Below are 24,773 nucleotides of genomic sequence, written 5' to 3'. Positions count from 1 at the left end.
TCTTTCCTCCTGAGCAGCTCAGCAGCGGGGCCTCTGTTTTCTTCCGCCTCTCTGCTGTCCTTGACCACGGCCAGCTGGAATGGAGATAAGCTTGCCCTGCTGCTATATTTGTGAGATGAATATGTTGAAATTCCAAGGTTCTCAACACTCATTAAAAACAGGAGCATTTGTTAGTGTCCATTTTTTGGTAAATAAATGCTTTTGCTTGCATTTTTTTTTGTATTCCATCATCAGTTGTCCAAAGTGAAGTCTACGCAAAGAGGCAAAACGTCCTCTTGCTTTGCAACCGCAGCGATCCCAAGACAACCAAAGCATATAATCATTCAAGTGCTCCTCCGATCCTATGAACACGTCCTCTATTCTGTTCTGAACCACCTTAACTGAATCCACGCATCCTGGTGGGGAAAGCGTTTAGGCCTTTGTATCACTCCACTTGTTTTTAAGGTCAGAAGGCGAAAAGAAGGAGCTTACATGAACTGGTCAATCATGAGCTTTGTCATTCCTCAAGACTGGAGATGTCGCACTGATCTATCTGAGGATCCATCCATGGCTCCTGAGGAAAGCAGAAGGATCCTGCTTCCTACCTTGAAAGGACCTTCAGCCTTTTTCTGAGTGAGAATGTTTGGTGTAAGATTTAGATGAGTTTGCCTCCAGACTTGGCTGCAACCTGCTCTGGTGACAACATGAAGTTATTGAAATTCTGTCCATAATGTGTACAAAACTCACCAACAGCAGCTTCGGAGGAGGTCGAACTATAGGTTTAAGGCACTGACCGGAAGACAGACACCATTCATACCGGGACCAGATAGATTTTTTAGTGGCCCAAAATTGCCTCCCTTCTTGACAAAAAAAGAAAAATCCAGAAAAAGTGGGCCTTTTTTACCCCTGAAGACTGAATTAGCACCTCAGGATTTTTGCTGCTGACGCTGAGAGAACCAAACCATAAATGTTTGAGCTTATTGTCAAGTCAGCATTTGTGACTCTGTTTAAGTTTAATCTACTCCAGAAAATCCACCTTGTGTGAACAAGGGAGCCTCAGAGCTCACGCTGGTATCTAACAATCCTCAAGGTTCTGAATACTTGTCTATGTATTTCCCCCGTCTCCTTTTAAGTGCAGCTGCACATTTAAGAACTTTCATTTCCTCTCATCTTGTGCAGTGGTTTTTCTTTTCTTTTTCCTTTCTCTTCCACAATACATAAAATACGAATTATAATCCTCAACACTGAATTTGCACTCAAGGTGTCCTTATACTTGCAGCCTTACATAGTCATTGAAAAATGTGCATTATATAATAATTATTGAGATTTTTGGTGTTTTATTTATTTATTGAGTGGTGCTTATAAACATTTGTTTTATTTTTATTATTCGTATATTTTTATTTTATGTTGTTGATCGTCTTTGGATGATGATATACCTCAATTTGAGTCTGAGTGAAACACACACACGCACACAGACACACACACACCACAAGCGAAAAGGACCTCCTACATCCATTCCAAAGAGTTTCACATTCCTGCGACACATCCACTGACCAACACTTCCAAACCCCTCGTGCTGCTTGAATCAGACGGCCATCTCAATAACTGACCTGCGTACTGGACCCGACTCTCAGTCACATGGAACACATGTGTAAAATGATTCTAGTTCTGTCAACACTGACTGTCACGATCCTAAGCATGAAGGCAGCCTCTGTCGCTCCAGGCTCGGACGTGGACCTCAAGCCAAGATTGAAGACCATTCCAGCCAAGCAAAGGACTCGCTTCTGTTACCCCCTCAAATCCGGAGATGAAGTGATTCCCACCAGCATTCCTCCAGACATCCGCTGCCTGTGAGTAAACCCACATACGCATTGACTGTTTATTTTTTTTTACCTTCAATTTCAAGTTCAAATATATTTATTTTCTCAGAATTTACATACAAGGTGATGACACTGTTTAGGAAAAAGTGTTCAGTGGAGCCCTGTTTGGAGCAGGGATTCCTCTTGTCGGGCTGAGAAAGAACATCACACTGGCATGTAGGAAGTAACCTCCTGATGCTTCTGAATGGAGGTATGGTGGTGGTCCCTTTGGAGGTCGGAGCACAGTTACCATTTCAAATTAAATGCTACCAAAACACGTGGCCCATCCAGTGAGAAAAACAGTGCCAGAAGGTTCCAAACTGAGAGAAACATTAGTATTAATTGAAGACAACACGATGAGGGCGTCCGTATGTAAAAGAGAGAGCACAGCGGAGGCGCTGTCCCCAAGATGGTTGGTCCAAATGGCGTTTTTTTTCCACAGGTTATCTTCCTTTAAGATCAGGTAAGAAGCTTGGTCATTCGGAAGAAGCTCACTATCAAGGCTATTGAGGGTTGTTTAGTCAGGATGCCCTCCTGGTGTGGTGGAACACAACTGGGATGCGGCTGTTTGAGGGGTGGGAAGTCTGGCTCTTCTGGTCCTGACAACCTTCACGTTTCAGAATAACCTGCATAGATTATATTAGAACGACATGCAATTTCTTAGTTTTGTTCATCCTGTTATAACTGAAACTACCGTCATGGAGAAGCCCTCTCCCCCATTTTATGGCAAACCACCATGGAGCTGCAGCATACCTGACGCAACAAAGCTTCACTAGCTGACTGTTGCTAATATAAGCAGATCACCGGTCTGTAAATATTTCATTCATCCTCTGAAAACAGCGTGGCTCATCATCTCTGGGAAAACTAAACCGCGTCTGTCCCGCTGTGTCTACCAGTGGAGATTTAGGAGGTACGCTGAGTTTACTAATGATAGTCTCTTCCTGTGAGCATGAATGATGTATCAGAGCCTCATCCTTGCTCGTGTGCTGTACACCCTGTGCTTTTATTAAACATTCATATATTCGGGGGAAGCTTGTACACCCTTTCTGTACAGCTGCATAATTAGCTCTAACCATCTCATACATGCCCTCTTTGGTGGGGGATCTGTTTTCAGAAGCTCAATTCAGCACGTGAATTTTGTAATGTGCGATGGCCTCCTCCTCCGACTCTCCTGCGGGAGTTATCCTGAGGAGAAACCTCAAGGCACCTTAGCCTGCGCCTCCTATTCTGGATAACCAAACATCAGACGGAGAGAAATGCTCCACTCATGTCATACACCATCCATCTATCACTCATGAACAAGGCCAAGAGGTGCCGGAACTCTTGCAGCAGGAACTCATTCCCTACTTGTTGAAGGCTTGCCAAGCTAGAGAAGGAAGAAAATGACCTTGAGAGTGGTGTGGGGGAGTGTGATGGATGGCATGTCTGGATGGACGTGGGCCTTATCTTCTTCAAGAGCCATTAAAGCCAGCTCATCTTGCACCTTGAGATTCCCCCTGCTTCAACCTTACAGCCTCTACAACTGCTTGCAAAGACATGCAGGAGCACAAATGAAACTAGAACAACATGGAGGTCCATAAAGCGGAACTGAAACCTCCACCCGCCACTCTCTCTCTTCCAGCTTCCTCCCAGGTCAACAGCCTGATCGTCCTTCAGCATAAGGAACCAGTGAAAGCCATGTTGGGGAAGGAGAAATGATAATAGTGGTGGTTGCTGATATTATCTGTGAGTGTGAATTTATTAGGAGGAGTTTTTTACTTGTATGCAACAGTCACAGACTGACACATCATGGACATATATGTTATCCAATAATAAGAAGATTTTTTGCGATGTTTTTGGCTGGCAGTGTGTGTGTGTGTGTGTGTGTGTGCAGTGTTGAGTCAATTGACATTAGCCCTTTTTTTGCTGAGATTTCTTCATCATATTTCCACATTTACTAAGAGATGTTTTTGTGGTTATGGCTTATGTATGTTCAAGTTGAGCACTGCTTAAACGTGCTGGCTGCACATCATAAAATTAACTCATAACATGGAGTAGAAAATTCTCTGTTCCGTCGGTCAAAGATGGTCATTGTTGCACATTGCTTCTGGGTCGTGGATGTAAAGAAAGAATGTTCAGAATGTCTAAATAAGGCCAAATGTTTGCCCAATGAGGTCTATGCAAGCGTTCTGTAATACTGGGGGTCAAGAAAGGAGGTGCTTCCCATGCAGTGACGCATAAGTGTATGACATGAAAGGAGAAACACAGGCTTGTTGATTTGGCTTCCAAAGAAGGAATCCGAAGGTCACAAACAAGGAGAGAGAGGTTGAAGTATCAAGGTCGTTTTTTTAGACTCTAATTTCGTGGTTATTTTCAGCGGCGGATAAAACTGCTTATTTGCGACGCAAACATCTGACTTTGCACATGTAGCAAGTGGCGTGTGATTCCAAAAGACTTCACACAGAAACCAGCAGGACTGTGTGTGTTCTTGTGTGTGCCTCCGCTCAGCTTGAAGGTCAAGGCCCAGCAGCACTGGGCATATTGACAAGAACCCTCACAGGTGTGAGCCACAACAACCAAAGTGAAGTCGGAATCTTGTCTGTAGTAACTTTCACAAGTGGGCTCAAGGTTTCACTTTTAAAGGCGTAAATAGTCAGGAGTGAGAGTGACAAAAGAAGCTCAGAGGTATCGAGCGTGTTGGGAAAGAACGTGGAGTTTGTTTGTATGTGCCCCTGTACAGTTCCCCTAACCGTTTCAATACACACTCCTGCATAATTCCTGCATGTGTTTGCTAATTATGGCACTCGTTTGATTCCATATTTATAGAGATGTTTTTGGGCCTTCATTATTCACACCAACTCTCACAGTGATGCGACTATTTCTGTCTGATAGGGAGATAAAGCATACGCAGATCAGAGTGATACCTCGTGGAGCCGTAACCAGCCTGAAGCTTCTCCAGAGACTGTAAGTCTGTCGTAACATTCCTCTTTGTTGCGTTGGGCAACGCGATAGTGGACATGACATGACACAGAAACAGAGACTGGCCACTGCGCCATTGGGCATGGGTCCTATTCTGGACCCTGTCGGGCCTCCTTCAGTCTCCGTCTCTCTCCGCCTGTGTGTTTAGGCTGAGCTTGGGAACAAGACATCCTGACTGCGATCTGCAGCACCAACTACCCAACTGGTTGTAATCACAGACAAAATACACTCAAGTTGGATTTTTTTCTTGCAGCGACATCACTGAAAACATCAGACTGGAGACCATTGAAGCATTCGCATTTTCTGATCTTCCTGAACTCGTGTCCATGTAAGTGGAAGCCTGCAGAATCTTGGATCACTTACTTTAACAAGGTTGTTTTATTTGTTGCTTCCAGAACCATCAAGAACTGCAAGCACCTTAGGCACATTGATCGTAATGCATTCAGGAACTTGGTGAAACTGAGCCATCTGTGAGTATTTGCTCATGTGTATAGACCATATTTCTTATAGGAAATGGATCTACAGATAATATTATATATTAGATCATCTTTATCCATCCCACAGTGGGGAAATTCAACAGTATCAACAATAAAGACATTAAAGACGAACACAACACATGAAACAAAGCCACACAATTGCATAATTTAAGAATAAAATAATGAATGAATGAATGAATGAATGAAAAATTAGACAATTAAATATTACAAGCAAACATTATGATACAGTACGGAAAAGTAATAATATAGAAATATGTATCAAATGGTGGTCTTATTTGTAGTTTTGGTTTTGGCTCTGCAAGTAATGGAAACAAAATCTTCAAAACCCGAGAAAGAAAATACAAATCAATGCAGACTTGTGCACAAAACGTAAAATAAAATAGCTTGAAGTTCAGTCTTTCACATGATCTGGTCTGAGCAAAGACATGCATGACTGATGTATGACATACTGAGTCGCTGTCAGTTCTCAAGTGTATTGCAGATCTAGCGAAGATACTAAAAGTAACAGAAAATGTAAATCCATTCTAAATAATTGTGAGCTCAAATGAAGCCATAAATTCACATTGCAATTGCGTGCGCTCACTCTCTCGCCACAGTAGATAGACAGTGACCCGTAACTTTTCTTGAAAAACAACCATTTGATCTGACTCAGTTTTGTTTTGTTTCAATGCTGCTGATGGATCCTCAGCAGGCTTTTCATTTTCTGTTTGCTGAATGCAACACAGACTGATTCTCAGCGACTCAGTGCTGAATCAGTGTCAGCTGTTTGGGAGGTTGTAGTGTGAATGTTCTAACATTTTCATGTTTTATCACAGAAACATTGCCAACACCGGACTCAGAGTCTTCCCAGATTTCTCCAAGATCCAGTCTGAAGCTTATGACTTTCTACTGTAGGTACACACAGACACAACACACACACACACACACACACACACACACACATATAACTCAAAACACACATTTGTGTGTGCCCTTGTTGGGACCTCTCGTTTCCACAATGCTTTCTCCTGCCTCTCATCCTTAATCCAACCATCCAAAACAAATAGCTAACCTAAAGCAGGACTCTAGACTAGGGGGTTGAACCCTGTTCTTTTTTTCCGTTTTCATCTTGTGGGGACAAAAAATGTCCCCACAATTCAAAATGTCCTCATAAGAATAACAATATACACACACATACTTGTATATTTATCCTTATAAGGACCTGTCACTGACATGCTTGTGCTTCCCCCAACCTCTGACCCTTAACTCAACCATGCGTAACACATGGCTAACCTTAACCAGGACTCTGAACCAAACTTAAACCCAATTATAATGACCCAGTTATTTTGACATTTTCACCCTCAAAACCTAATGTGGACCAGCCAAAATGTCCTCACAAGAATATTAATACATGTAAACACACACAGCTTACAGTCCTCACTGACTGAACAAAGAAAGAACATTTTCTTTTCAGCGACCAATTTCAAGTAGCAGAAGTTAGCTGTTAATATTTCTATGCAATTTCATAAACTTGAATTTTGTAGAACAGAAGACAGTTTACAAAACCAAGCACCAACGGAGCAAAACATTATCTCAATATCAGCGTCAAACCTTTGGCAAAACACTACACAGTGCTCTGTCAAACTGGGTTTTGTGTTTCGAAATAGGTGGAGCAGGTCCCAACATTAAGAATGTCTGGAAACACTAAATGTTGGTCACCTTCAGGTATCGCACAAATAATTCGTGACATTAACAACACACTGTTTAAAGAGGGCTTGTAAAGCTGTGTTACATGTTGTTGTTCATGTGTGTTGCTCAGTGACATTGAGGAGAACAGTCACATCCACAGAGTTCCAGCCAACGCCTTCAAAGGCCTCTGTCATCAAACGATCGATATGATGTAAGAACCTCCCCAAATCAACACTACACCACTGAACCTCTTGGAGTTCCTTCCTCTCACCTTGGGATTGTTTATTTCCAAAGGGACTGAGCAGTTACTCCATTTTCATAGCGTGACAAACCAGCCTCTCTTGTGCTAACTCCATCTTGAGTCATCATCTACGCAGAGAGAGCCAGTGCTTCTCTGCTGGTAAATACTGAGCCCTTCCTCAGTCACAGGTCGACCGCTCTACCGCTCTGCGTGGCCCGATGTTTTAGTGTTTTATGGTCTAATCATCAAGTGTAGGGCTGATTCTAAGCCACAGCTACAAAGAGCTGAGCCAAAACTCTCCTTTGTCTGCGGTAAGAAGATCTAAAGTCGAGCGGACTTCTTTAAGCTGATAGTTGGGAGATGGTGTGTAGAGACTCTGGTGAAAGGCATCAGTTTTGTAGTGCCTTCTCCAGAACATTTTCGTCGAGCAGTGGTAGTACTCTAGTACCGATCGCACCCATCTTCCTCTGTCTGAACTTGCTGATGCGGCCGGGGATAGGGATATCTGAGACTCTCAAATCGCCTGCATGTCTTGGCCTCGAACCAGCTACGAGTTTGGATTCATTCTGGCCGTTCTGTTCCCTTCTTTGATGGGAGAAGAGAATGGTTGCTTGCACATTTGGGAATCTCCTGTGTTTGTGCCACAGTGTAACTTGGCTCCTTCTTCTGCTGACAGACGGCTCACCAGAAATGGCATCATGGGGGTGGACAGCAACGCCTTCAGCGGTGTAAATATGTACCAAGTGTGAGTCACAGGCCAAGTACCAGGCAGAGGATGAACAAATGCGTGAATATATCGGGGTACATTTTAATTCTGTGTCCTCTCTCAGGTCATTCAAAGGAAACAAGCAGCTGACTCACATCAGTCCAAACGCCTTTTCAGGTTCCACTCAGTTAGTTTTTCTGTAAGTCTGACATTTGCATTTCACCCATCTGCTGCTTATTCGTCATTATTGTATCTAGGAATCGTGTTTTTTTCTTCAGACAGAGAGTTGTGGTACACACTGTTTTAGCTAGTTCTGCACAGTCTGACTTTGATTACCATATAAAAACTGAATTCATCTTTGAAAGAGATTTTAATGGTATGTTTTGTTAAATAATTATTCACTTGCTTATATATATTAAACTTTATTTAAAAGGGAACCAATTCCATTATACAGTGTGATGTCATGACCAAAACTTCCATGATGAAGGAGGAAAAAAAAAACTAAATTCAGCATAGAAGCACAAAAAGGTGCTCTTTATGCTGTTAGTGTTCTCTCACCATCTCCACTCTGATGTTTATGTTAATCTGAACTGATTTTTTTTATTATTATTCTGAGAAGACCCTGACCCAGAGACATTTTTTTAATTATCTAACTCAAGTCTCGAGTTTTGAATTGAACTATTTTCTCTATTTTTTTACTGACAATAAGACAGCTGGCTTTCTCTACTATATAATTGGTGCATTACTGCCACCTAACGGCACAGATTCTCGACGCAGCTGTTCCTGTCAAAAGTAAATGTTGATTTCATCCATATTTTAAATCACACCTTAATTTCTTTGAGAAATGCATGACTTTGTTACATAGGTGCAGTGTGATGACTCATTTCCAAGCAGCATAAATGTACTATATGCACATTTCTCATTGACTAATACCAGACAAGGCGCTGCCTGGGCTCCAGCCTGACTCGGCCCCTGTAGGAATAGGTGAAGGGAAATGTGTTTGAGGTGACAGTGTCTTCTCCCATTGTCCCGCAATGGTGATATTCAACGTTTTTCATTTAGGATCGAGAGGATGTATGTGCTCTGCTGCTGCTGTACTCTAATCCTTAGACTTTTTCCAGTGACATTTCCCACACGGCGCTCACATCCCTGCCACACCCCATCCTCAAAGGGCTGAAGACTCTGGTGGCTCAGTCCGCCCGGAACCTGAAGAAGCTTCCTCTTCCTCATCTCTTCACCAAACTGCAGCAGGCACAGCTCACCTACTCCTCTCACTGCTGTGCCTTCCAATCTTTCCAGAACATCTTGAGGAACAGGTAGAAACGAAGACACAACCCAAGACATTGTTCACTAAGGTGGACTTCACCCATCTGGCTCACAATTAAAACCCGTTCAGACTTTGGTAGCCAGTCACTTCATTCGTCTGGTTGCCTGGCAACTGTACTTAGCTGAAACTTTAATCATCTTTTTATAGAACTGCAAGGTCTGGTTTTTGCAATGAGCACAACTTTTAGTGGCTACTGCTGCTGAACAAGAGAGCTACTTTGATGGTTCAAAGGCAGGAGAGAAGCAATTTACTGAAGGAGCTTCACTGTAAATGTGAGCAGACGGATATGTTTTCAACAGTAGTCTTGACATCAGTGCAGGAAATTGAAACACAAACAGGCAAAATTAATTACTGGCATGTGGAAAATGGATACATGAGATTCATTAGATCATTTGTCAAACCAGAAGAGCAAGACGATAGTCACTCAATCAGACCTGGGCAAAGTGTAGTGCGAGGGCCACAAGCAGCCTATATTAACTGTATTTCTGGGGCCATCTTGAGGCCACAATAAACTCTATAAGTGTGCAAAAAAAGTTAGAGCTGACTATTGATATTCATTTCATTTTTCATTCCTAGTAAACACTTAATATGACAAATCTAATTTTCTCCTCTCATCACTAGTCTTTCTTGCTTGGTATTTCTTGTACCTCAAAACAAATTGAAAGAAAATGTATCAAGTAGTATCTGCACCAACTTATACATTTAATGTTTGTTTTTTTTGTTCTTATTATTGTATGAATCAGTAAGTGTTTTTGGGCTAAAAATTTACAAGCAACAAAAGAATGGTCTTGACTGAATGACATGTATGCTGTGGTTTCAAGATCCAACTCCAGCATCCAATGCTCTGATCCCCTGGTTCAAGAGATCCATGACCTGTATGCCGACCACTGCTCCAACACCACCTCCATCATCTGCAGCCCGGTACCAGATGCCTTCAACCCCTGCGAGGACATCATGTCTGCCGTCCCGCTGCGTGTTCTTATCTGGATTGTCTCTGTGCTCACGCTGCTCGGGAACACAGCGGTTCTCCTGGTCCTGCTAGGTACTGTGCCATAAGAGGGGTGGGGGAGGAGTCTCTAATGAACTGTGATGGCTCAATTCAGACGTTCCTTTTGTACTTTTCTGTCACAAGGAAGTCGCTCCAAACTCACCGTCCCCCATTTCCTCATGTGCCACTTGGCCTTTGCAGACCTCTGCATGGGCATCTACCTAGTGTTCATCGCAACTGTGGACATTGTGACTCGTGGCCACTATTACAACCACGCTATAGACTGGCAGGATGGTCTGAGCTGCAGTGTCGCTGGATTCTTCTCGGTACACCCCACGTTTGTTTATAGATAGATAGATAGATAGATAGATAGATAGATAGATAGATAGATAGATAGATAGATAGATAGATAGATAGATAGATAGATAGATAGATAGATAGATAGATAGATAGATAGATAGATAGATTCTGCAGTAGTAATGGCTGTGCTATGACTGTAGGTGTTTGCCAGTGAACTCTCAGTGTTCACGTTGACAGCGATCACTCTGGAGCGCTGGCACACCATCACTCACGCACTCCGACTGGACAGGAAGCTCCGAATAAGACATGCCTGCATCGGTATGACAGCCGGTTGGATCTTCTCCACTGTGGCTGCTCTGCTCCCTTTGGTGGGAGTCAGCAGCTATGGGAAGGTATAAAAAACTTCTAGGAAAGAGTCAATGTGATGCTGTGATGTAGTGAAGTCATTACATATAGTCAATTTTTAGGCAAAAGATAAAACACGCACAGTTGTGGAAAGCTTGAAGGATGACACAAAGTGGATCGTGCTTGTTGTGATCTCATTTTTTGACAGCAATCTGTGTGTCCTTAGGTTAGTATCTGCCTTCCCATGGATGTAGAGTTCCTGGTGTCTCAAGCCTACGTTGTGAGTGTACTCCTCCTCAACATCCTGGCCTTCATCGTCGTGTGCGCCTGCTACCTCAGCATCTACTACACCATCCGAAACCCCTCCTATGCCCCGGCTCACGGCGACACTCGCGTGGCCAAGCGCATGGCAGTGCTCATCTTCACAGACTTCATCTGCATGGCCCCCATCTCCTTCTTCTCCGTGTCGGCGGCGCTCAAGCTCCCTCTCATCACCGTCTCGGACGCCAAGCTCCTTCTGGTCCTCTTCTACCCCATCAACTCCTGCTGCAACCCGTTTCTCTACGCTTTCTTCACGCGCACCTTCAGGAGGGATTTCTTCCAACTGACGGCTCGTTTTGGTCTGTTCAAGACCAGGGCGCAGATTTACAGAACAGAGAGCTCATCCTGCCAGCAGCCAACATGGACTTCCCCAAAAAGCAGTCATGTGATGCTCTACTCTTTAGCCAGCACCTTTAGTCATGATGGAAGGCGGGAAAGCTGACGGCCCATCAGAATTTTGATTTGAAATCAAATGTTCCTCTGCTTCTATTACTGAGTAGTTTACAGAGCTTCTGAAATGCAGAACCTACTTCTTAGTAATCATTTGCGCTCATGAAATCTATAATGTTCAAAAGCTCACGTAGCGATCGTCTCCTTTACTGGTGGAGTACGTGCAGAGAAGAGCAAGAAGATGGGCTGGAAGCAGGGAATGAGTCACGATCTCCTCGTCTCTCTGTGTGAATTTAATTTGCGCATGCTTAAGTCTGTTCGGTCTGTTTTCAATAATCAAGACGTTCATAAACATACTCCTCAACACTGCTGTAATGACTTCTTTTTTTGGTGCGTGTACTGCAAGTGAGCGACAAGGTCCTGATAGCGAGTCTTCGCAAAGGCAGCTGCCTTTATCTGGGACAGACGTGCTTCAAGGACAAGTCTGCCACGGATGAATCTGCTCTGTGTTCCGAGGTTTTGGAGGAGAGACTAAGCAGCAGCTACTTTTGTGCCTGCAAATGGATGGAAGACACAGACAAGATTTACACTCACACACTCTCACATTCAAGGTTGCAGCTGCAGGAGGGCATGTGATCCCTCTCAGAGGGCCCGAGCAAATATGCAGAAACCCCCCAACCACTTATCATATTCTGATTTCAAGACATGTGTCAGTCTGAATGGATGTGCTCAACATCTCTGGCCAGGAAAAGCAAGGCTGACCATTGGCACAACAAAAGACAGAGACTATTTTAATTGTCCATGTAGACACTCAATGCTTTTGAATAATCCATGTACTTTAAATTCTTTGTTATCAATCCATCTTTATTCTTTCATCTCAATAGACTGTCTTTGTTGTAATTATAAAATCAAAACCCACTACTCAATAAATCAGACGGCCAGTGATAGGTTGGTGTGAGAAGGGAAACAGCGCTCTCTGCAGACCAACATTTGTAATTGCGTCCTCAATTGGGTTTAGTCTATCAACATTCACAGGAATGACAACAACAGCCGGAGATTAATTCTTGAACAGCCTTGTCTGATGTCAGTATGTATGCACACGCTGTTGCATAGTAAGATGTGAAGGGGGAGTTGTGCATATTAATAAAACTGGGAAAGCCCTAAAGTGGGAGTCTTAATACGTGCCGTGGAATGATACCGCAGGCCTTGTAGCTCTTATTTTGGCGATTTTTCCATTGTAAGTATTCGTGAAAAGTGTGGTCTCAGATCAAAAAAAAAAAAAAAAGATTTATTTACTGTAATCAAAAACAGCCATCAGCATCATGAGCAAGTGAAAAATGATTAACACGCATGCATCGCTTGTATTGAAAGTCAGCTTGTGATGAAACTCTCTCTATATATATATATATATATATATATATATATATATATATATATATATATATATATATATATATATATATATATATATATATATATATATATATATATATATATATATATATATATATGTATGCGTCTGCTATTCTATTTAGTGTAGCGCCGCTTGACCGATCGCGAACCCTTAAGCGATATTGTGAAGTCGACTGATATGAGCTCTCTGGTTGGTTGCGTTTACAGGCGAGGATGGTACGGCGGGTGGGATTGGCTGTCCGAACATTCTGTTCAATTGTTTCCCGTGTGGGTTAATGGCTCCTCCTGCTACAGACTGAGACGGAGCTGGCACCGAGCGGCGATACGGGGGAAGCTGGAACACCACTGACGAGGGGAATTTAAAGCCATCTTACCTCAAACACCAGCGAGTTGACGCTCGCAGCGTTGAGGACTCTCTGGGAAAAGGCTGCCCGGGTGGTTGTGTGGATTGAGGGTTGACGATAGCGGTGAATTTTTCGCCAACCAACTCCCCAGATGAACTCCGTCAGAGCCACCAACAGGAGACCCAGGCGAGTGTCGAGGCCGCGCCCGGTGCAGCCCGAACGGAACAACGGGGATAGAGGTAAGCGAGGCCCTTGTTGGCTGGTTGTTGGTGACCACACGCATGGCGAAATCCTGCCTCTTAAGCCATTTCTCCCCATGCTGGTGTGGCGTGGCGCAGCGGTTGGTTGAGCAGGAAACTCCGAGGCTTCTGCCTGTGCAGTCTAGGCCAGGCCGCGCTTTGTTTGGCTTGAGTGATTGGGGCTAACTGGTTAGCTGGAAGGCTAGCTGGAGGTTGGGGGTAGTCTTTTAACGTAGCCGGAGCACCAGTTTTAATTGGCGATATCATCTATTCTGAAAGCAGAGGGGGTCGTCTGCACTTCCACACTCTCCCCGGGACCTTTGTGCCCACTCGGCCATTGCATTCCCAGCTGTCACTCGCGATTTCCAGGGTGTAAATCTGCGGCGACTGCCATTTTTGGGGTGTAACAAAAACATTAGCCGAGTGCCATGCTAAGCGGGCTAGCCCCGGCTTCCGAGGGCCAGGGAGATCAGCTGTGATGGATGACACGGTGCGATATTTAGGTGCATTCCCGTGACCATTTTGTTCGCCGCAGTGACAACGGCAGCAGACACGGGCCACCCTCTTCCTTGTTCTCGGCGCTTTTAGCTTCAGCCATTCCATTTGTTTACACCACGGATTTGCCAGCTACGCAGTTGGGAGTCTTTAGCAATTAGCCTCACGTCTAATCGACTTCACCCCCAGACACTAATATGACACTACTGTATTGATTTCAAACGCCCGAACCTAAAAATTGTATATTTTGCCCAGCGACAATGGGAGACAGGGTAAAGAGTAATGTGTCTGCAGCTTGCATCTGCCGTTATCAACCCCAGACCTTTGTCTGTCTTCACTACATTATTCTGCCAACGTACATCATGCACCAGCTTCTCTTACTCGCTTTCTTTTATCCCTTGTGCGCAAATATGACGAGGCAGCTCAGTAAAATGATGCAGTTTCTCTGGGCATCACATATTGGAAATGATCATCTGTGTCTCTATTTTCGTCTAGATGAGGAGGCTCCTGCAGCAGCTGCAGCAGAGATGGCTATTGAGGAATCCGGTCCAGGCGCTCAGAACAGTCCCTACCAGCTTCGACGCAAAACCTTGCTTCCTAAAAGAACTGCTACCGCCTCTGCTGCCGCCTCTGCCTGCCCCAGCAAGAGTCCAATGGAGGTTAGTCCAACGCTGTCTGTGCCCAATAATATCCCCCTCTTAAACGTTCTGCATGAATTTGTGACTGGAAACATTGAGGCATATTTTTGTATACATTGATTATTTGCATATTTTCTCTCCTCGAGTACAATCGTGTTTTAAATAGCTTGTCAGTGGATGTTGATGGTGTTTTGTTTCTTTAGAATGTTTTGTATAATCCCAATAACTCTGCAAACCTGTCACATAAATGAGATCCAGTTTGAACAGCTCTTTGAAGTGAGTGAGACACCGTTTATAGAAAGTCCCAGTCATGTTATGGTTTTGCTCATTCCAGTCAAAATAATTAGTGATATATGTTAAAGATACCTTGCTGATTCTTGTTGTGTTTGAGTGCTGCCCGGTCATATTTCCATCTGAAATGTGCTCCACATTTGCGTTCTGTTTGCGAGACAAAGGAACATGTCCACGCTATGTACATGTGTTGGTAGCAAGACTCGCCATTTCCTCCTCCTTCACGTAATTGATATTTCCTGACAGTGTTCCTTTTGAAATAGTTTAATTCCACTGAATTGTCGAGCCTTGTCGTAAAAAGAAGACCATATATGTCTACACGCAGACACGCGCTCATATGTGTAGATGAGAACAAACCATATACAGTGGCAGGGTAATATCTGGGTGCTACTTTGTCACTCATCAATTTAAAAGCTGTTATTAATAATGACTTCTGAGAAAGTGCTATCAGCCTCCAGCCTGCATTTTATTGACAACTGATTTAGTCTGTGATTTTGTTCATGATAACGGACTATGAATTATAATGGCGGAAAGGGCACATTTCAGCAACATTTGCTATAATTTGGAGAAGAAATGCCAGTGTTGGTTACTTCGTGAATTGTGATTGAGGTATAGGAAACAGTTGCGTAGCTTTATTCCTGGCACAAGCCCCTTGTTGTGGTTCAACAGCGATGCTGCATTGGTTCAACTTAAATTCCTATCTATGAACAGCTAATGCACAAACATGTACGTTTATGAACCTGTACATTATCTCACGGCATCTGTAGTCTTGCTTCAATTTCAATGCAGATGTTTTGAAAGTAACTGCTGTTATTCTTTAAGTCATGAGTGTTGATCTGTTCATGACATGTACCATTGATTTTAGTTGCATTCTCTGTCAGCCCTTAATTTTGGTAGATGACTTTGAGCTGGGTAACTGCTGATTTAGTGTTGGAACAGCTTTGTAGGACAGCAAAATGCGTTGTGAATTGTCATCTTGTTCAGTGTTGTTCTGCTTTGCAGTCGGATTTCTGTCATACAAAATCTCAGAAATTGCGCCACTGATGAGGCTCTCTGGAGTTTTGTAAATTAACAGGAGTTTCCATTTAATGAACACACTAGACATGTGAATATACAGGTACAAACTAAAATTTGAGCAGAATACTACAAACTCTTAATTAGTATAATGTACAAAGACTTTAAATACAACAGCAACAATTTCAGCTAATATTTGTGTTAGTACTACACAGTACCATGTATTAACATGTGCACACACGCATATGTATATGCACAGTCATGAAGACCATGTCAGTTGAATTTCTGTAAGCAATTGATGATGCATAGTAATGGAAAGCACAATGTTTGAAAGGAAATGATGCCTATTGTGTTTTAGTATGTTGAGAGAAAGAAACATGTAATTCATCTAAAGATATAAACTATTGTGAAGAAGAGTTGCTGCAGTATCATTCAATATGGTCCCCATTGAAGCCACGATTTTGACATCCGACTGATGTTCTTTTTCCAGGGAGCCTCCACCTCATCAACAGATGCCTTTGGTCACAGAGCCAAACGGGCACGAGTGTCCGGTAAGAGCCACGACCTGCCAGGTGTGTGTCACATCTTTGCATCTGCGGCAGAGAGATTGCTTTTCCTCTGTTCACGTGAGAGATTTGTCACTGCTTACATTGTGAGTCTTTGTGTGTGTGTGTGTGCGCAGCAGCGCCAGCTGAGCAGTATCTGCAGCAGAAGCTCCCAGACGAGGTGGTTCTGAAGATCTTCTCCTACCTGCTGGAGCAGGATCTGTGCCAGGCAGCGTGTGTTTGCAAGAGGTTCAGTCAGTTAGCCAACGACCCCATCCTGTGGTGAGTACAGCTGAAGAGATGGGATGTGGATTTTTGTCTGCAATGCGTCCTCACCTTGTCGTCTGTTCCACTTGAATTATAGGAAGCGTCTTTACATGGAGGTGTTTGAGTATACGCGACCCATGATGCACCCGGAGCCTGGCAGGTTCTACCAGGTCAGCCCAGAGGAGCACGAACACCCAAACCCCTGGAAGGAGAGCTTCCAACAGCTGGTGAGCTGCACTTTATAGTTTTCTTTTGTTCACGTTTGTAAGAAAAATTGGATAAATACTTACTTATAGTACCAGGTCTGTCACAACCCAATCACCCTCACACACATGCTGTTCTATACACTGTCTGCAAATATTGTTCAGTTTCCTCATTCAGCTATTCCTTTTAGTAATTTTGTCATTCAATAATTATACGCAGAGAAACTCAATTTCTTATCTCAAAGTCTGTTTTTTCCAACCTCTCTTATAAGTTCATTTGACATTGACTGCTTGTCTTGTTTCAGTACAAAGGGGCTCATGTGAAACCAGGTTTCGCCGAACACTTCTACAGCAACCCTGGCCGGTATAAGGGCAGAGAAAACATGCTGGTGAGTCGTCGCTTCTCATGACTTCTGGGTTTCTTCATAACTGCTCTTTTTAATCTGCCTCCTCTCTGCTCACCAGTACTATGACACCATTGAAGATGCGTTAGGGGGCGTCCAGGAGGCCCACTTTGACGGTCTCATCTTTGTCCACTCCGGTATTTACACAGACGAGTGGATTTATATAGAGTCTCCCATCACTATGATCGGTGCAGGTATGTACTCTGCTCACATGACTGAGACATTTGATGATGAAAATATTTATTGTGAGTCTCCCCTTGCTTCTCAGCTCCTGGTAAAGTAGCCGACAAAGTGGTGATAGAAAACACTCGGGATTCAACATTTGTCTTCATGGAGGGATCAGAGGATGCCTACGTAGGATACATGACCATTAAGGTAAACCAATAAGCATGCAAACAAAACTAGGGCTTCAACAACAAGTTGCCGTAGTCCACTATAATCGACTGTTGAATTCGTCGCAGACGGGTTCACTAGTCGCCTAGTCATTGCTCCCTGCACTAGCTGTAGAAGGGGAGAAATGACTGATGCTACATGACCATCTGTTGCCAGTGTATGATGTTGCTTCATGTGTGTGCTGTGTGCCTTACATCTGAAACCCTGGTGTATCACCGGCGTTTCTAAGGTGGTGGAGGTGACATTGTTGTTGTTGTCTAAGATCACCTTGTTGCCTGCTTTTATATATTCGCCAGAATCTCAATCATAAATCACAGCGATTGTTCACATCATTCCAAGAGCTGTTACTTTGTGCTTCACTACGTAGAAGTATCATATTCACTTTAGTGATGCTGCACGGATGTGGAGAAGGATTCGGATCTGGCTCTGCTATTTGATAATCGATGAACTTTCAGGAAACTTTTTTGGGTGTCATTTTGGCTTGGAGGTTTCAAGTGAAGTTCAATGCCATTGTTCACAACCACAATATATGACATGATGCAAGTTAAATCTACACACACATTTACGGCTGCGCTGTCTGCATGGGATTAGATTACCTGGGGTCATTTTCTTTGACCCTTAACCAAAAGTAGAAGCCCTGTAATCTGGACCGATGTCCTGTGGTTTAAGATTACTGGCAGTGCCTGGTCATTTTGCTTTAGTCTCATGTGTAACTCAGTCAGAAGGGGGATTGTTTCAGGAGGAGTCTGATGCTCACATGCAATGTGAATCTCTGTTATTGGAAATTGTCAGTTAGGCGTCACCTTATTAATTAGTTGTTCATGTTATCAAATGATGGGCAAGTCAGTTGGTCTCCTTATTTATGAGGGCTAGTTTTAGAAAGATGAAAAGTTCCTATACAGCAGAAGTATTAAGGGAAACAAAACCCGTGACGGGTCCTTTTGTCAGTTAACTTGTGTATGTCTCTGCCTTTGAGCTGAGGAAAGTGGGGGGTCTGCCCCCACAAACTGATCTTCTGTTGTTCAAATGATGGATTGGAATTTGAAGGTAAATGCAGATTTTGGCCAGGAGTTGACCTTTGCTTGGTCTTGCTTCTCAGTTTAATCCTGATGACAAGTCGGCGCAGCACCATAACGCACACCACTGCCTGGAGATCACAGTCAACTGTAGCCCAAACATTGACCACTGCATTATCCGCTCCACGTGCACAGGTAAGACACGCCACAATCTCAGATCTCATTTTTAATGGTCCCAGGATGTTGCCGTCAACACGTCATATCAATTGTATGTGTCCAGTGGGTTCAGCCGTGTGTGTGAGCGGTCAGGGGGCGTGTCCGACCATCAAGCACTGCAACATTAGCGACTGTGAGAACGTCGGCCTCTACATCACAGACCACGCACAGGTAGGAAGAGGCTCGTAGTTTGTCTTGTTGACCTGACGCTCACCGTTGTGTTTTGGTTTCAGGGCATTTATGAGGACAACGAGATTAGTAACAACGCCTTAGCAGGTATCTGGGTGAAAAACCATGGCAATCCCATCATTAGACGCAACCACATCCACCACGGGAGAGATGTTGGAGTGTTCACGTTTGATCACGGCATGGTAGGTTCCCTTCACCTTTACTTTTCAGTCGTTTCAATGGCCAGTTTTCTGCTCCTTCATGTGTCACATTTCTATGCAAGGCTTTGTGGTTCTTTTCACCTAATACTTTTAGTTGTTCTCCTTTTCCTTAAAAAAGAAATGTGTGTTTGAGTTCTCTTACAAGCTTTTCCCGTCTCCCAGGGCTACTTTGAGAACTGCAACATCCATCGGAACAGAATTGCTGGTTTCGAGGTGAAGGCGTACGCCAACCCCACTGTGGTCCGCTGTGAGATCCACCACGGGCAAACAGGAGGAATCTACGTGCATGAAAAGGGCCGGGGGCAGTTTATAGAGAATAAAATCTACGCTAATAACTTTGCTGGTGTCTGGATCACATCCAATAGTGACCCGACGATACGGTGAGAACTCCCACTAACAGGTCACAGCTCCAGATGTGAAGGAAAAGTCTGATGTTGTTTGCTTCTCCAACAGGGGAAATGCAATATTCAATGGTAACCAGGGAGGCGTGTACATATTTGGAGATGGGCGGGGCTTGATAGAGAGTAATGACATATATGGTAACGCGCTGGCTGGAATCCAGATCCGGACCAATAGTTGCCCAATTGTACGACACAATAAGATCCACGACGGTCAACATGGAGGAATCTATGTGGTAAATACAGCTGCTGATGACCTCACTCTGGCGCTCAGAGCCGACTATTGACTGTGTGTTTGTGTCCAGCATGAAAAGGGTCAGGGGGTCATTGAGGAAAACGAGGTTTACAGCAACACCCTGGCGGGAGTCTGGGTCACCACGGGCAGCACGCCAGTCCTCCGCAAGAACCGCATCCACAGTGGCAAGCAGGTACCCTGTTGCAGTTGAAGTCCATCAGCAGTGTAGTTATGACATTTGCACTAGAGGACAGTGTTACATTTGTATTGAAGGATAAAGGGCTCCTGACATTTAAATATTTGTCATTGAAAGAGACAAGAATTTTGTCATTGCTGTTTCAGGTTGGTGTCTACTTCTATGACAATGGTCACGGCGTGTTGGAGGACAATGACATCTACAACCACATGTACTCTGGTGTCCAGATAAGGTGATGTTTTTGTTCACTGTATTTTAGTTTATCGGCCGATCGTCATGCTTGAATGAAAACAAGTGCCTGACAGAAATGTTGACACCTGACAGGACGGGCAGCAACCCAAAGATCCGCCGCAACAAGATCTGGGGAGGACAGAACGGAGGGATTTTGGTTTACAACTCAGGTTTGTTGTTGTTGTTGTTGTTGCTACTAGTAGTAGTGTTGGTGCAACTGTCTCACGTCACTTTCATTTCTTTCTCCATGCAGGTCTGGGCTTCATCGAGGACAACGAGATCTTCGACAACGCCATGGCAGGAGTCTGGATCAAAACCGACAGCAACCCCACTCTGAGGAGGAACAAGATCCACGACGGCAGAGACGGAGGCATCTGTATCTTCAACGGAGGACGAGGTCTTTCACCTCTATTTCTATTGGCAGTTCATTTTACAGTTTTCTGACTTTTTCTGATTTATCTCTTATACACACTTGCTGAGAACAAGGCATGCAGTCCTCCACTCACATCATTGAACACAATGAGCGCAACTGAACAGCAGATGGCAGTAGCGTCACTGTGCGCCCCCACGTGATTTGTCAAACCATTCATAAATCCAGATAAAGCTGCACATCCTCACAGAAATCTAAACCATGCACAGATCTGAATGGTCCACATGGCCTGTCTTTGAGACTGGTCAGGTGACGTGCATTGCTCAAACATCACAACCGTTGGCTCCTGGCTGATATAAGCACATGGGTGGGTGGAGGAAGAACACATGAAAATGTGTCTGTCCTTCGAATTGCCACTTTTCTCAGGGGGGGAAATGGAAACGTTTTATCTCCAAAATGGCGTGTTCGTGAGACTAGTGTGGGGAAGAAAATAGAACACAGCTGTGCTCCTCCTTTATTCAACGTGTACGGAGCCACTGACCGTTGAGGAGTTATTGATGTCCTGCATTATTCTTACGCCATGATGCAGGGTGCTGCTGTAAATCTGCTGAGTTGGCGCCATCCAAGTGCTGACAACCACCGTGCTGACGGTTGTGTGAGCTCAAAGCCTCTGTTGTCTCTTTGCAGATGGTGTCTGAGGTTTCACCATAGGAAACACCTTTGATATTTTATAATGTGTATGTCAACCTGTTGACGGCAACACTAGAAGGAACAGGGGTTTAGGGGACACAAATAATGGTCTTGCGGCGGCCTAAGATCTGTACACTTTAAGTGAACCACCTTCTAACCAAGCCATAGTTGAGTTTGCAAACAAACCGACACAACCTTCACTACTTCATAGGAAGTTCTCACGCATTTTTTTCTGTCTTTTTATTTTTTATGGGCATGTCGTCCTTGGACACGACAGTTTGTTTACCAGCTTGTGTTCTGTGTGTTTCAGGTCTGCTGGAGGAGAACGACATCTTCAGAAATGCTCAGGCTGGAGTGCTCATCAGCACCAACAGTCACCCCATCCTCCGCAAGAACCGGATTTTTGACGGCTTTGCTGCAGGTGACTTCATACCTGACCCAAGAAATTGGACCATGAACACAATTAAAACTAGATGGATTCTGACTATTCTTTTCTTTGAAATGAAATGTTCTGTTTGGGGGGGGTGGAGCCAATTTCAGGTTACAAGGTTGATTTAAAACCTCAATCTGTCTCTTTGCTCTGTCTCCAGGTATTGAGATAACAAATCACGCCACCGCCACTCTGGAGGGCAACCAGATCTTCAACAACCGCTTTGGGGGTCTTTTTCTGGCCTCAGGGGTCAACGTCACCATGAAAGGTAACCTTGTGTTTGATCATTGTGTCACGGCTCCTCGCGGGACCTATTTTGATCCTGGTCTCTGGTGCCAGACAACAAGATCATGAACAACCAGGACGCCATCGAGAAGGCGGTGAGTCGAGGACAGTGTCTCTACAAGATCTCCAGCTACACCAGCTACCCCATGCACGACTTCTACAGGTGAGCGAGCCACACTCCGAGACCTGAGTCAGCCAGTCATGACCGTTAACCACGTGTGTGTGCGCCCCCTGCAGGTGTCACACGTGCAACACGACAGACAGAAACGCCATCTGCGTCAACTGCATCAAGAAATGTCACCAAGGTCATGACGTGGAGTTTATACGACATGATCGGTGAGTGGCATTTTGCCAGTTTACTGCTGCCTCGATGTGAGACCAAAGATTTCAGTCGTAATGGAAGATGTTTCTAAGAACTCCAGCTCAAGTCCTCAAATGTCAGTACGCGCTTCTGTTTCAGCGCCTTCTATTGTGTAAGATCTGTCCTCTCCATGGAGTAACGTGGAGAGTTGAGCTTGAGAAAGTGGAATCGCGAGCTAATACACGTAGGAATAAGTAGTTTATTTATGCTAACGTGTCCTGATCTGAACAAATCTTCTTCTTTAACCAGCTGTGGGGTTAATTTTCTTTTCAGGAAATCAGTTTTATGAGGACAGTTAATGAAATGGTTATTTAAAAAAAAAAAAAAAAAACATGGCTGCATTGATCATTTACTCTTTGTTTTGGCAGGTTTTTCTGTGACTGTGGTGCCGGGACATTGTCCAACCCATGCACTCTGGCGGGAGAACCCACACACGACACAGACACTCTGTATGACTCGGCGCCGCCCATCGAGTCAAACACGCTGCAACACAACTGAAGGCCTCGAATTGATTTACACTTTCATATTTAAAGAGAACATGACATTGCACGAAGGCCACACACACACACACACACAACACACAGTTACAGACACACACACACGCACACACACACATCCACTGTCATGGACAAGGCGCCGAAGAGACGCCGAGATTTCAGTGCTGCGGCGGTTCATGACAATGCAGTGGACACGGACTCCACGAGACGGAGCAGATGAGCCGCAAGAGATTCCTGGTGCAGTCAGGAGGAGGAGGAGGAGGAAGGTGGCGGTGTTAACCAGTGTGTAAAGTTCATGCTGTCAAAGAAACTATTAGCTTACATGCTGCTGCCTTGCCCAAGGGCTACATGGCAGTCGTGATTCATCATCAGCTGGATAAATGACTCCATGCTGGTGGGTGGGTGGCTGTGTGTTTGTGTGTGTGTAAAGGATGGTGTGTGTGTGTGTGTGTGTGCGCGCGCGCGAGATGGAGCACTTCAACTTTTTTTTAAAAAAAGCTAAGTGTGTTCAGATCAGTTATTTTATTTCCATACTTTCTTATGTAGTTTTGTATTTCCAAGCAAAAAGCTAAACTGTATTTGAATGTCTTTTATTTTATTATATATTATATTTTCCTTTTGTTTAGCGTCCCTGAACTCTCCCTCATCCCCCGGCAAGCTGCAGACGCTCCAAAATGTCCCAGTGGTGAAGTTCTTTCTGTGAAAGAGAATCTGGTTTAAACACTAAAACCCTCTCTGCTCTGATCTAGTGGAAGAACTCCACTCTTGTGTAAATGTGTGTACGAATGTGTGTGTTAATGTGCAGTGTGGAGAGGGTGTCACTAGAGGGCGACAGCCCCGCAGAACTGGAGCAGTGAGCAGTCATGCAGTACCGCCTCCCCCCCGTGTCTTCCCCCGTGTATCGTGGTGACTGTGGCTCCTCATGCAGCCTGAACCGTATGCATGTATCATAATGACATTTAGACTTAATATATTGTGAAGTATTAATAACCTTTGTGTAGATTGATAGTTGGAATTGAAAAAAGGGTATATTTCTTAGAAAGAGAAGGACTACGGGAAACTGGCCATTTCTAAGAAAAATAAAACTTTATTAGATCACTCTGGTGTCTGGTGTTGTGTTCCACAATTCTGCACATAACATGCAAGTGTAAGCATAAAACTTGGCGTGAACTTCTGACTTGATTGGATTTATGTCCCAAGAATTCCAGGAACCTCTCACCTTAAAGGGACAGATTTGTGACACCCTTGACAGCATATGACAACAACACTGGTTATTACTCTAAGTCCCTGAGGTTCAAGTGACCTGGGTTTGTTGATTCTTCCCAATCTGACTTGATACAGTTCATTTGCATGTTTTGGACTGGTCGGCCAAAAACTGCAGTGGGAATGAAAAATTGCATGCAACGTGATAAACTAAGTGGAGATGAGCATTGCCAGTCCATCTGCCCACAACAGGACAAACGGTACACGAGGGGAAATAGCGCTTCCACAAAATGTTGTGAAACAGCTTTTCCATGACCAAGTGATTGGGAGTGGGGCAGAACCACTTCGTGGGTCAGAGGAAAGCAGCCACATTTGTTTTCACTGAAGGGGCGTGTCCGGATACACATTCCTCAAATATACACACCGGTGGA

The 24,773-nt window shown here is 44.2% G+C and overlaps 2 protein-coding genes across 4 annotated transcripts; both read left to right on the top strand.

The window, feature by feature from the left end:
- The first annotated feature begins 1,524 nt into the window (after positions 1-1,524).
- Positions 1,525-11,914, top strand: fshr (follicle stimulating hormone receptor). 2 transcript variants are annotated; one of them, XM_053843658.1, is made up of 13 exons: positions 1,525-1,829; positions 4,710-4,781; positions 5,050-5,124; positions 5,192-5,266; positions 6,109-6,183; positions 7,092-7,172; positions 7,879-7,947; positions 8,033-8,107; positions 9,030-9,224; positions 10,057-10,277; positions 10,425-10,549; positions 10,724-10,915; positions 11,095-11,914. In XM_053843658.1, the coding sequence occupies exons 1-13, from the start codon at positions 1,618-1,620 to the stop codon at positions 11,629-11,631; spliced, it is 2,004 nt and encodes a 667-aa protein (XP_053699633.1). In that variant the 5' UTR covers positions 1,525-1,617; the 3' UTR covers positions 11,632-11,914. The 2 variants fall into 2 exon arrangements, with proteins under 2 accessions (XP_053699633.1, XP_053699626.1); XM_053843651.1 differs by having other exon boundaries at positions 10,368-10,549.
- Positions 11,915-13,243: 1,329 nt separating this feature from the next.
- fbxo11b (F-box protein 11b) lies at positions 13,244-24,244 on the top strand. 2 transcript variants are annotated; one of them, XM_053853634.1, is made up of 22 exons: positions 13,244-13,575; positions 14,566-14,729; positions 16,504-16,564; positions 16,696-16,840; positions 16,923-17,052; positions 17,334-17,417; positions 17,494-17,626; positions 17,701-17,807; positions 18,925-19,036; positions 19,122-19,228; positions 19,291-19,428; positions 19,609-19,826; positions 19,900-20,080; positions 20,150-20,272; positions 20,422-20,507; positions 20,600-20,676; positions 20,760-20,903; positions 21,877-21,987; positions 22,157-22,264; positions 22,336-22,444; positions 22,519-22,617; positions 23,011-24,244. In XM_053853634.1, the coding sequence occupies exons 1-22, from the start codon at positions 13,488-13,490 to the stop codon at positions 23,138-23,140; spliced, it is 2,655 nt and encodes an 884-aa protein (XP_053709609.1). In that variant the 5' UTR covers positions 13,244-13,487; the 3' UTR covers positions 23,141-24,244. The 2 variants fall into 2 exon arrangements, with proteins under 2 accessions (XP_053709609.1, XP_053709608.1); XM_053853633.1 differs by having other exon boundaries at positions 16,504-16,585.
- The last annotated feature ends 529 nt before the right edge of the window (positions 24,245-24,773 follow it).

This window comes from Synchiropus splendidus, chromosome 1 (genome assembly GCF_027744825.2).
Source record: "Synchiropus splendidus isolate RoL2022-P1 chromosome 1, RoL_Sspl_1.0, whole genome shotgun sequence".
In the NCBI taxonomy this organism is placed as follows: Eukaryota; Metazoa; Chordata; class Actinopteri; order Syngnathiformes; family Callionymidae; genus Synchiropus; species Synchiropus splendidus.
This window is presented reverse-complemented; position numbering and strand designations above follow the sequence as displayed.